This window comes from Antechinus flavipes, chromosome 3 (assembly GCF_016432865.1).
Source record: "Antechinus flavipes isolate AdamAnt ecotype Samford, QLD, Australia chromosome 3, AdamAnt_v2, whole genome shotgun sequence".
NCBI lineage: Eukaryota > Metazoa > Chordata > Mammalia > Dasyuromorphia > Dasyuridae > Antechinus > Antechinus flavipes.
In genome coordinates this window covers 436,760,110-436,774,162 of record NC_067400.1, presented here as the reverse complement: position 1 = coordinate 436,774,162, position 14,053 = coordinate 436,760,110, and the positions used below count along the sequence as shown (strand labels likewise).

The window sequence follows — 14,053 nt, the reverse complement described above, 5'->3', positions numbered from 1 at the left end:
TGTTCCTTTCATTCTTACTTTCTCTTTATTTTTTGGTATATTTTTTATTAACATGACTAACTAGAAAATATGATTTGCATTACTATGTATGTATAACCGATATCAAATTGCTTGTCCTCTCAATAAAAGACAGAAGAGAGGAAGAGAAAGAATTTGAAACTTGAAATTTTTTTAAATGTTAAAAATTGTTTTTACATGCAATTGGAAAAAAATAATAAATTTAAATAAAACAGTACTGTACAGTAATTAATCTCAGCTATGTATTATTTTGAAAAGGTATTGATAAAGATATAGCACCCAGAAGCCCATCATTCAAGACTACAGACTGTAGCCAGCTTAAAAGAGGTTGTATTCCAAATGTTTGAAAGCTATGTAAGAATTTAAACTAAATTTCCTCTAACAACAATGGTGGTTATTAAGCATTCAGACCGCTTAACAACTCATATTTAACTTACAATGTGCCTGAAGTGGGGCAGCTGAACTGCAAAGAAGATAGGGCACCAAACTGGGAGACAATAAGATGTGACTTCAAATCTGGCCTCAGACACTTACTAAGCTAATTAGAACTTAAAATGGTAATCAAGGGAAACACAAAATAAAACAAAAACCATAGAAAATCCATGAATTATCAACCTGGTAAAGGTACTGTCAAAGATATTGTCAAAACTGTCAGAGATAGTTAAGACTACTTCTCCTTAAATGAAGCTTACATTACACATCTCTCCTAGATATTGTTTTGGACAGATCTCAGTCTAAATCTCTTGACTATTAAAGTTGTCCCAATATATAGAAAGTAGCCTGTCCTTCAAATGCATTCTTTCCTGTTTCAAAGCTTATAACCTAATATGAAGTCGATCAAACTCCTAATGGAGAATATCAATGTTATAGTTTTGAAGAGTTGTAATATTTTGACTGTAAAGTATAAATATGCAACCCTATATCCACAATTAGAGAATGTTAGTCATCTTTGTACATAAAATCAAATTATGTGTAGCTGAAAGTGGTCTTAAAGTATGATGGAGAAGAACTAAACACCATCACAAAAGCAACTTATGCTATCATATTGCTTCATAGTTAACAAAGTATTTTCTTTAAAAAAAACTATTTTTGATATCAGCAGCAGCTCATAAATATGAAGCACTTGAAGATTTGCAAAGTACTTTAAGCTTATTCTCTCATTTGGTGTTATTCAGTGTCAGGACTTATTATTGTTACCATGTTTTAAATGGGCAAACTGAAATCCCCAACAAGCTATGCAACAAGTCCAGAGTCACACAAGTACTAAGTTTTGGGGGTGGATTTGAATCTATCTTCCACTCTCAAGTCCAAGTCCCAGTTGTATATTCATTATTTGTCACATCTCATAAAAATGAATATCACCATAATATTTGCAGGGAACTGCAAAGTAATTTTTCTACATATTATCTCACTTAAACCTCAAAACAATGCTGAGAGGTAAGTATTATTAATATCTCCATTTTGTGACATGCTTTATGATTGGTCCTCTGGAATCATAATTCGCAATTACTCTAATTAAAAGTCTTAGCTCTTTCAAATTTGTTTGATTTTATAATATTGTTCTTGTATAAATTGTTTTCCTAGAACTACTCAATTCACTTTATATTAGCTCATACACATGTTCTGAGGTATCTTAAAATCTTTCAACATTTAGCATTTCAGTTCATTGCATTACATTCATTTTTGTTTAGCCCTTCCCTAAATGATGGATACTTCCTTAGCTTCCAGTTCTTTGCTTCAACAAAAAAGATGCTAAGGGTCCTTTTCTTTGATCTCTTTGGGTATGAGCCCACTTTGTCCAAATTGAAGAGCATGTATTATTTAATGACTTCGGAGACATAGTTCCAAATTGCTTTCCATAAAGGCAATTCCTTTATGAACATTCCACCAGTAGGAGATTCCTGCCATTCTGTCTTTCTCCATTCTTGCCAATTATGTCAATATAACAGGTGGAACCTCTAGGTTACTTTAATTTCTATTTCTCTAATTATTAGAGACTTAAAGTATTTTTTAATGGCATGTAAGTAATAGCTTGCAATTCTTCCACTGAAAACTACCTATTTATGTCCTCTAACCATTTATCAATTAGATAGGAGCTCTTATTCTTATAAATTTGAATCAGTTTCTTAAATATTTTGGAAACGTCTTTTATCAGAGAAACTATTTGCCCAAATACCTATTTCCCTTCTAATTTTAGTTGCATTATTTTCATTTTAAGTAATCAAAATTGTGCCCCTGGGCCTTTCTAAATTGGAGAATTTGAGAATACATCAGAAGGTAAGTTTTCCTTCTACCACCTTTTTACCTTTTTCTATTCCAGTATTTCTATCTTCCTCTTAATAAATAATTAGCTGCTCTCATTTGCAACTTTCTTCTTTCTCCCCAACTTTTTTTCCCCTTTACCTCTTTTTACCCAGATTGAGATATGGAAAAATACATTTTGAACTTTTAAAATATTTAATAATGAGCTTTATGTTGCCTTTCATAGTTTTCAAATATTCATATTTTCAAATATTTATGCCCTTATTTTTCAAAGAATCATTCCCTAATCATGTTACCTTAAATTGTCCTATGACTCTTAATCAATTTCTTCCTTTCACCCACATGTGTTATTTACCACATCCTAATATATGTGAGGATGGCCTGCCTGGATTACTTTGATTAAAGCTTTAAGAAAATTACCTAAATAGGGCATTGTAAAAATTCTATCTAGTGCTCCAATTTGGGGGATTCCATATTTGTTGGAATAATTATAGCTTGATTTTTTATTGTCAAAAATAAAATCTTCTGTTGTTAATGTGAGAGAGGTTTCTCCAAACAGGCACTTTCTGAATAGTAGATACATTTACTCAAAGTTAAGCTTAAGCAAACTGATTGTGATACTTTTCTTTATATAAGGCAAAAGATCAAGAGATAGAATAAGACTAAGTATCCTCAACCAAACAGGGTAGGAGTCCTTATCAATTCCCTTAACTATTCTTTCTCCGTAATCACACTCAGCATTTATATAATTTATATAATACAAGCACATATATAAGTTCAAAATGTTAAAAGTTGCCTTTCAAAAAAAAAAAATTGCTGTATCTCTTCTGAAAATAGACACAGTATCATTCCAAGGTGCACACATGTACATTTAAAAAAAAATACAACACTTTAAAAAACACAATTGTATTTGTAATTTGGCCTTTGTGAGTTATAAATTTCTGTGTCAGGCATTAGCAGTCAGAAAGAGACTATGTCATTGGTTCAATGAAAGGAGATTATAGGAAGTAGTTAGATGGCTCACTGATGGGCCTAGTTAGGGAGAACTCAGTTCAAATCCAGCTGCAGGTGCAGGGTGTGTGACCCTAAGCAAGTCATTTAACTTCTTTGCCTTAATTCACTGGAGAAGGCAATAGCAAACTACTCCAGCATCTTTGCCAAGAAAACCCCATGGACAGCACATTGATGTATTATGGGGCTCACTGGGTCACGAAAGTGCTCAATTTTCATTCAGATACTACCAAACAATAACAAATGGATAGGAGGAAGTACAGAATGGGAATTTTGCTACAGTAACATTCTCAGGGTAGAAAAGGCCATGTGTTGTTAGCCTCAAGTATTATTTTAGTGATAAAGGAAAGGAAAGGAAAGGAAACTCTGGATCACAAAGCTTGAGATACAGAAAACTAAACAAAACATGCCATGTGAAAGCAAGCAAAAAAATAACATGACAGAGACAGAGAGAGAGACGAAGAGAGAGACAGACAGACACAGAGAGAGACAGAGAGAGACGAATAGAGAGAGAGAGAGAGAGAGAGAGAGAGAGAGAGAGAGGCAGAGAGACAGAGAGAGACAGAGAGAGAGAGACAGACAGAGAGAGAGACGAAGAGAGAGAAAGAGAGAGAGAGAGAAAGAGATAGAGAGAAAGAGAGAGAAAGAGAGAGACAGAGAGAGACAGAGACAGAGACAAGACAGAAACAGATTTAATGTCGAATGTATCCACAGACAAAATGGTGACAACGACTATGAGAAGGGTGAAAAATAAAATAAAAAAAAAAGAACTTATCTATCATTATAAATACATGTAGTAAGAATAAGCACTGCTTGGCAATGTATAAAACCTAGTGTAATGAATCATATCACAATGATGACTTTTTATATCTCCTATGTATGATTACCCCAATCAGGTTTGTAACAAGATGACACATATACTTTTAGGCTGTATTCTGAATACAGTAGATGGCAAAGTGCCAACTTATGTATTTGGAGGAATTACATTATGTCAGGAACCCTGAAAGAGATTCTTTGTTTTCCTTTCTTTTTTTTTTTTACATTAATAATTATTTATGAAATAAAATAAGTATTTCCATAGCATAGTACAATTAAAAAGATTACACATGAAACTGCAAATCTGCTATTTCAATCAAATATACAACAAAATTATCATTTAAATTTCTTTTTCTTCTTTTTTCTATCCTTTCTAACCCCATCCTAGAGATGGCTTTTTAAAAATTCTACAGAGCAGCATGGAAGCTTTGCCCCTGGATGTTGTTAAGGTAGTGCTGAAATTAGCATGGTTCAGATATTTTTGCATAGATTTATAAACTTATAAAATTACTTTGGTACTCAACTTTCAATATTCCTTACAACTTACAGTAATAGTGTGTTTTTCTTCAACAATTGCTGTTTTTAAACTGCTTTGTGGAATATGCAACAATTTAGAGAATTTTTTATTAATTCTTGACTTTAAAAATCAGATGTGCCTGATGATTTCAAAGAAAATAACAAAAACATCCCATTTAAATCTGGTAAAAGCAACAAATACAATAAAAGAAAATAGAGCTTAATTCCACAAAGTGGTTTGATAAAGATATCAGTCAAATCTTAAAGCTTAGAAATAAAGAGAGAAGGTTTTTTTTTTTTTTTTTTTTTTTTTTTTTTAAGAAGAAACATTTACAGAAATAGGAACAAGAAAACACATACTTTGTGTTCTCCCATGACCTACAATTGTATGTGAATTAAAAATTCATGGTAGAGTTTAAAGAATTGTAAGCAGAAGTGGTTTAACATAAATGGACACAGATGACCTCAGAGTGAGGAAACTTGATTCAAGTCTCTTCTCTGACATATACAGGTTGTGTGACCTCTTTAAAAATCCAGGTTGAACAGATGATACAGAACCATACCAATGAAATAAGCCAGTTAAAAGAACAATTTCAAGCAAAAGTAAAAGAAAAATGCATTTTAGATTTGAATTTCTGTCACCAAAACTCAAATTTAAATACATCATTACCATCATAATCATACTTAGCATTTATATAGTAACTACTATGTGCAATATAAGTTATAACTTTATTTATGTTAAACACTTTGCAAACATTTCATTTGATCCCCACAACACTCATAAAGTAGGTGCTATTATCATTCCCATTTCACATTTGGGAAAACTGAGGCAAACAGAGTTAAGTGACTTGCTCACTGTAAGTTTCTGAGGAGAGATATTAACTCAGGCTTATGTATTTGGAAGAATTAACTGCTTAACTGTCTAACTAACTGCTCTATGTGTATAAGCAAGTATTGACTGTTTCCATTTCGATTATTTTGCATTATATTCTTCAGTTTATTTTCACACACAAAAAAAAAGGATCAGAAAATTATAAAAAATATATTATATTAATATTTACTTCAACCAATAAATATGATTAGCTAGCAAGTTATTCTTACTTACCTAAAATATTTTCATGTCTTAACAATACAGTGTTATATAATTCTGTTTCTCTGAACCAAGATTTCTCATCACGAGAGGAAAATATCTTCACAGCAACATTTTCTCCTTGCCAATGGCCTCGCCATACCTCTCCATATCGGCCTTTTCCTGATGAAGGCAAAGCAAAAGTGTTTTTGATCAATGCTGTCCATTAAAGAGAGCCAATTCCAATTAGCTCTCAAAGGCCAAATAATTAAATTAAAATTTAAAAACAAGTCAATAAATTAATGTCTGCAACTCCTTGTTTAGATTGTTTACCTTGAAAACCAATTTTACCAGCTACTATCTTTGCCTATGCAAAGACATGCAAAAAGATAGAAAACATAGACATCTTCTCAATATCTCTGAAGCACTGCATACAGTCATGAATTGTTATTCAATTTCACCAGCTACTGTAAATCTTTGCCTATAACACATGCAATAAGAGAAAACATTCACCCCTCCTCAATATTTCTAAATTGCATACATTCATGAATTATTATTCATTTTTAAAAGTGTAAGATAATAATTACTATCATCAAGGTTGAGGGAACTAAATAATTTAATAATAATATTTAATAAGATTCATTTAGAATCATCAAGAACTCTATGCTAGTCTAGCCTCTACAACATGCTGGCCTTGTAACTCTGGACAAGTCATTTAATCTCTTTGCATCCCACACAACTAAGCTGCATCGATAAAGGATATTTCCCACAAAACATTTCCAACATTAACTGAAAATGCAGATGCTAATAAAAAATAATTATAGTTAACATTTATATAGCACCTTCTATAGAACTAAGGCATGCACCTAATGATTATGAGATAGGGAAAAAGCCCAGATGAAGAAATTCCTACCAAAGCAAGTCTGTACTTTCTCTACAACCTACAATCATAGAGAATTGTTGAGGGCATTAAGATGTTGTGATTTTTCTTGGGGTCACATAACCAGTATATGTCAGATGAGTCAGGTATTTCAGATTTCCAGGTCAGCACTCTAAAAATTATACCATGCTGCCTCTCATATATAGTACCTTAAGTTATGCAGATCACCAGAAAGTTTGGAAAGCTATCAATAAGTGAAGAGAAGAGGAAAACTCTATTGCTATGATTGGGGTAACAGGAGGCAAAAAGTACTCAAGTATTGGTACACCACTGAAGAGTTCACTTTGAGAAAAGGAAACAAGATTATGGCATATCAAAAAAAAGAAAAGAAAAGAAATATTCACTGAAGAGGAAGAATAATTATTTTTGAAATGTCTTTAACTGCATTAGTGTACACTAATGCCAACACCGAAGAGACTACATGAACTTTAAAGTTTCTGAACATCTGCATTGTACAGTTGTGACTTGCCACTAATGGTGACCCAGGTCAGCATAATCAATACACTGGTGCATCTTTGCCTAATATAGATTCTCTTTTCTAGTATTTAAAAAAGGAAACCTTAAGTATTAACTTAAGGAATTAATTGAGGAATACTTTAAATATTAACAACAAAGCATAAATCAAGAGTGAAAACATATAGATGTGCGTAAGTACAGAAAAATATATGTATACACATTCAACACTCAATCTAGTAGCATGTTCTTATTAGAGAGATAACTTGAAAAAGTATTTTTTCCTTTCTTTGGTACTACAGGATTTCCCCCAAGATCATGTGGATTCTGTTACTTGTTTGTAAAAATACAGTTATCTCTTCCATATCCCAGGAATTAGGGATATGGTGCTCCCACACTCTGAAAAATCTATGGGAAATGTTTTGGCCTTCCTTTCACACCAAAGAAGAAATTTATTATTTTTTTTTTCTTTTATGAGGTGTTTACAGTAACCTTTTTGTAAAATTTGGATTAAATATTTGGTCATAGGCTCTGTGTCATCTGCTGGCCTTCCATGTCATATGCAGCATCCACAAAATACACCCCAAATTCCCATTTAATTTCTTACACCAACCCATAGTAAACAACAATGGGGAAATTATAGAAGAGATAGAAACTGTAGACAAATTGCCACCTGAACATACATTGCTAAGATTGCTAACTGAAAAGCACCTCCTTATGTCTTAAGTACCTACCCTATGGAAACTGCTAGAGCTAAAATGGCTAATAATAGTCTGCTGAAATTTATTTAGGGAGTGATCCCCTCATCCATTTAACAGTTAAAATAACTTTGCCATGGGAAGTATACTTACATGATGGAACATGTGTAACTACAAGATTGTGATCCAAGTCATGAAATATCTCATTATCTCTATTCTTCTTTCAGTTTACCCATCACAGTATATAAATGCTTATGGTAACTTATTCATTTGTATCTAATACTTTAGTAGTCTTTATTTCTTACTTAAGGATGCTAAGACAACAGCTTAATTTGCTGGGGGTCTGATGGCTTCTTGGCCCATAGAATGTTTGTTAAATTAAATGTCTATTGAATGAAATTTTCAGTTGCTATATATTAGTGGTCAGTTTAAATTATCCATCATCTGCTAACTGATCTGTGTTTCAAGGTTTAAGCTATGGCTTTTCAGAACACAGTCAAAAGGGAGGAAGGAAGAAAGGTCTCAATATCTAAAACTTTTTTTTTTTTTTTTTTTTTTGCTTCTATCAGCAAGAATACTGCCAACTCTCCTAGAGTATGTCTCAATTTCCACTCCTCTTTTGGATTTTCTATTGAAATGTCTCTACCAAATGTATTTGAAGCCAACTACTTTTAGGAGCTATGCAATTTAAAAAATGAAGTCCGCTACTCCTACAGTTATTTTTAAAGCCTCTAGCATCCTGGTGCAAAGCCAATATCATTTTTAAGATGCCTTACACACTTTTTCTGGGCTCTAGGACATGATCTATGGCAGCAGAACAAGTTCTACAGAGCACACACCAAAGAAGTAATCAAGATTGACCTCGTTACTCTCAAAGCTTGGAGGGAAAGAGTTGGCAATATTCCCCAAGTAATTTGAAGTATGGAATGAAAGCTATAAACATTTAGCATTGTCCTTCTCTATCAGATATTCAGTCCATTCAATGTAACACTGTCTTCTCCTGATTTCTCTGAGGCCTTAAAATCTCAGCAGACTTTTCAGGGAAAAGACAGCAACCAATCTAGTCTTTCAAATACAATTTGGAAATATGCTTGCAAATAGCAATCTACTGAATAAAGAATTCTGCTGAGATACTTTTTAAGCAAACTCAAGTTTTCATTTCTATTTCTAAATTTCTGTGATGCAATTCCCATTCTTTCAACAACAACAACAACAACAACAACAAAAGCTTCTAATTACAGAACATATAGAGCTTTATTTTCATTAAACTGCTTTGACATGTCCATATTTATGAGAGCCTTCATAACAAAGAGGGATATGGGGCAGCTAGATGGTAGATAGAACACTGGCCATAGAGTAAGGAAGACCTGAGTTCAAATGCAGGCTTAGACACTTAATAATCCTAGCTGTGTGACCCTAGGCAAATCACTTAACCCTAATTGCCTCCCCTGCTTCCCCCACTTCTCCTCCCCCTGCAAAAAAAAAGGAATCCATGAAAGATTGAATACTGGATTTAAAACAACAGCACTACAAAACCAAAATACTCCGTAAAATCTACTGGAAATCAACAAACTTAAATCAGGATCCTCAAAAATATTTTCTGTTTAGAAAATGTTTTTTTGAAAAAAGTAGTAATGAGATAGCATTTATCTAACACTATAAAACTTACCAAGAACTTATACCACACATAAAATAACCAGTATTTTTAAATACCTACCAAATACCCTGTGAGATACATGTTATTATACTCACAGAAACATAAAATGAAGCTGCAAATACTCATAACTAGTTCAGAAATCATAACTAGTAAAGAATCTAGGGGATATTTAAGATCTGCCCTTACCTGAATCAAAAGTACATGAAAACTTACAGTCATGAATGATTAAAGCTAGAACTACGGAATATATAATTCCCCCCCCCCAAAAAAAAAAAATGGTCATTCAATTTTATAGGAAATTAGACAAGGACTTTTTGGGCTCAGCCAAGTCCATGCTGAATGCTGCACTTCATTCTCAAAGAGGAACAAAAGTCCATACTATGTGAAGGGGTCAAGACTTGTCTACTGACATACTTGTAATAAGCAACGAAGAGAACCAAATTTCCCACCTCCCATTCCATCATCCATTCTCAGAAGAAGGCAAGGGAGAAAAAAAAAAATTGTTACCAACCTACACACTCCAAGAGTGTAATCTGACGAGCCACAGTTCTTTGTACGAGAAAAGGAAGACCAGAGCCACTTCCTGATGTACAAGAATGATCCATTAAATCCTGTGGTTTGAAACAAGGAAAAAGGAGGACCATTGGGAAAAAGCTAAGACTAATTTCTCTTTATTCAATAAAAGAATACAAGGACATAAGCATGCATGTTATCACTGGCTGACAGGATGTGTTCATGAACGAAAAATAACATAATAAAATTTCCCTTTTAAAAAAGTCAACTCAAATCTGCTTCTACAAATGAATACATAGTCAAAAAACATATATGTATATATTTTTTTGATTAACAGTTGCAGAAAGAGTTTTCCTTTTCACTTGAAGACTCAGCCAAGGAGAGACGTCTTCCTAAACATAGTGATAAAATGGTAGAAAATCTCTCATTTGAAGTTAATACATAGTATCTTTATACAGCCAATTGTGGAACCAAGCAAATAGTGGTAATAATGGCATGAAAGGAGGAAGCATTCCAAAAACTTAATTGTTTTTAAAATATTTCAGTGAAGGGGCAAAGTGTTAATCTTTACATTTCATTTTCTTTCATGGTGTCTATATCACTGTGAAACAATAGCAATCATCAAATTTACAGAAAGGTAAGCATCAGTCCAAGTGGCAGAAAAATGAGACTCTTAAGAGACTAGATAAACCACAAAATGGATAATCGGGAGCTGCCTAGAGTTTAAAAGGCTTGTTTTGAAGTCTTCTACTCCATAAATAGTTTGTGCTTCATTTTTCTCACAAAACATAGTTTGAAACACAGTTTCAAAAATATTCCTTTATGTGTTTAACCTTTACAATACAGCTAGGAGCTAGAAGTTACTAGCTTTCTTTTAAATAACCAAACTTTGTGATTTGCCAAACAGGAATTACACTTAGATTCATCCCAGGAATAAGCCATGCATTTTAGTTTTGTTAAGCAATTCACTAGTGGATAAATGTAATTTTGGCCAAGAATTTGCAAAAGGGTATCTCATTTAAACGAACAAGTCAACAGACTGTAATTCATGACAGTTTCTATATCTTGTTTTTAAGAGTGTTCGTCAAACTGTACTATATCATGATTTTATACTGTCATCTCATCTAATTGACTTTAAAAGACTATTTTGGGACACACTTCCATCCTTCTTCTTAAATGGTAAAAGCTATTTAAACAGTAATTTACACTAGCTGTTCCTATCACTGCCCTTGGTAATTAGTTCTGTGTTAGCTGCTATGAGGAATGAAGCTCTGTCTAATTTATTTTAGCACCCTATTTTGCCTAAGCTTTGTAAGAATTCCCTCTTGCCCCTTCTGTTTTCACTAACTCGACAAATTCATCTAATTTCCCTTAGAACTTGAGAGGTCTTAAATGTATTTCCTTTTGAAGAATACAATCTTCTGTCTTGAAATTGAATACATCCTCTTTTCAGGGTGCTTTCAGGCAAAGCAGATGGATGGAAATACATCCAAGATGGTCATAAGAAAGGGAAGGAGTCAGCTGGGTGAGGTGACTCTAGACCTATCTCCATTTACCATCAAATGTGGAATGCCCCAGAACCAAGACTTCAGGGTGTTGTGTTGTCTAGCCTAATCTATAGTGAGGGGAATAAAAGTGTACGTGAAATTAGCAAAAGCTTCTTGCTTTTTTAGAGAATACTAAGTTAGATGATATCCCACTTTAGGAAAAAGATATTTCTTAAGTGGCAATCCAATCATTTCTTCCTAAAGGTTTTTCACTTGTCTACTCTAATTTAATTATCTTAGAGCTCCTCAATAACTCATTATTTGTAGATTTACCCTATATTCCTTAAAATAGGAAGCACATTAAGGATTCCTTTGATGAAATACTTTTCACTTTCCATAGCTTTCTTAATGTGAACAATCAAAATCTAGAAAAATCTGAGGAAATATAGCCTCTATTTTTAAAATCAACACAAGCTTTAATATATTAGTTCCTTAAAAAAAAAAATTGTTGGAGATACACTTGGAAAAAAAAAGTTTCAATATCAAAACTTGGGTTTTAGGAATAACTATTCCAGGCCCAGGGTTTAATAATAAAATAAAACAAAACAAAACAAGAAGCAAACATATATGTTTGTATATGTATATATATGAGAATTTAAAACATGAAAATATAGTCCTACATTCCAATCTCATGACAAAATCCTTGTGCTGTTTAAAGTCCACTACGTGCATAAAGTGAACAATATCCTACAAAATATTTTCTATAGGACAAAGAATGCAAAATTATTGTTTTTAATTAAATTTAAATTTAATTAAATATTTTAATACCAAAAGGATCCAACCAGAAATGAATTGGCTTATTTACTATTAACATTTTTATCAACTGTGATAACTGTTTCAATATTTTTTTAAAAACCCTGAAAGATACTGATAATTCTTTCAAAATGTTTTCATTATAAAAGCATGAAAAATAATTTCAAAATGTTTTAAATCCTTTTCAAGTATTTTAACTAATCAGCTTCATTCTTCCACTAGGTGGCAGCACAGGGATACATAAAACTTCCCTGCTCCTCTAGATGACAGTTTTAACACTTTAATAATTAGGAATTATGTTTCAATAAATGAAAAACAAAATTATTTGGGAAGAATAAAATGGGGAAAGGGGTATTTTTAAGGGTAAACAAACATATACACCAAAGAAAAAAATAATTCAAAAAAAAAAAAAAAGAAAAAGAAATCTACCTAGTAGAAAAATGAAACTCTCATAAGTTAATCATAAATATCTATTCAGGTTTAATATCACACGACTGCAAAACAGTAATGTGAACAGTGAACATAAATTCATAACGAGTGACTTGTATAGCATACACAGCTCTGAGCAGCCTTCTAAAACTAATCTTTTATTTTATATTATGTTATGCTATATACACACATACATATAATATATATCTACACATATATATACTATATAAAACATACATACACACACATATGTGTGTGTGTGTATATATATATATATATATATATATATATATGTACTGCCAAGCACAGTTACCAGGCAATATTTGATATTTTATATTTCAAATAAAAGAGTACAATGGATCTTTTTTTTTTTTTCTGTATTAGCTATCCTTGTGGATTTTTTTTTTTTTTTTAAATTTTCAGCCCCATTCAAAACTCACTGCTAAGGTGCTATCGCCAACATTTGTAGTGATGAGTCCATCAATGGTGCCATATTCCACTTCTCTAGGATTAAGCCGTTCCTGATTTCGTTTTTTAAATTTCCGAATGCCCACAACCAGTAGAATAACAAAAAGGCACGCTGCTATAGAGAGGCCTATAAAGATGGCCATATAATCCAGGCTGAATCGTGAATATCCTCCTGGGAAGGATTTTCCTAAAGAAAAAAGAATAATTAATTAGTCATAAAAATCACTGTTTGCTTGGTATATAAAGGAGATTTCTTAATAATAATAAGCTTTATTTTTAAAAACACAAGATATATTCTCTTTCATCACATATCACAAGAAAAAAGGTATTTTAAATTCTAATATTCAATAAACTAACCAATAAGAACAAAATTCTGCTTTGCAAAAAAAAAAAAAAGTATTCCAAATCAGATAATAAACAAGAAAACATTTTTAAACTTGACAAAACAAAGACAATTGTTGCTAATAAAAGAATTTGACCTGCAGGGCTTTTTACCTTCAGAGTTTTGCAAAATACCAATCTTTAATATTACTATGACAAAGGTGGTTATTTGAAGAAAACAAATAAAATCTGTGGCAGATTTTCTTCTCCAATTTCTACTTCACTGTGGAAATTTCTCTCTAATTTCAAATATATCACAGATACACATTACCACCCAAATGTTCCTCACGCATCATATCTTTCAGACTATCCCTCTCCCTTCTTAAAAAAACCAACAAAAGCTTCTCAGCTGTCTCTTGAATCAAATTCAGCTTTAAACTATTCATCTTCAACTCTTATCACTTCACTTCCCAGAATTCTCTATTCCATTCAGGCCCTTCATTTTGTGCCCTCACCATGAATGCCTTATATCCTTATCTTCATTCTTTTCTTATCTTTCATCACACCCTTTCCACTTTACCA

The 14,053-nt window shown here is 32.4% G+C and overlaps 1 protein-coding gene across 2 annotated transcripts in view; it reads right to left on the bottom strand.

Moving 5' to 3' along the window:
- Nucleotides 1–14,053, bottom strand: part of ACVR1 (activin A receptor type 1) — a 154,875-nt gene that overhangs the window by 26,429 nt on the left and 114,393 nt on the right. For both annotated transcript variants that reach the window (XM_051986348.1, XM_051986349.1), the window contains 3 exons: nt 13,123–13,337; nt 9,952–10,051; nt 5,729–5,875 (listed from right to left, as the gene is read on the bottom strand). In XM_051986348.1, coding sequence (XP_051842308.1) covers nt 5,729–5,875; nt 9,952–10,051; nt 13,123–13,337 — 462 coding nt within the window. The remainder of the gene's footprint in view (nt 1–5,728; nt 5,876–9,951; nt 10,052–13,122; nt 13,338–14,053) is intronic.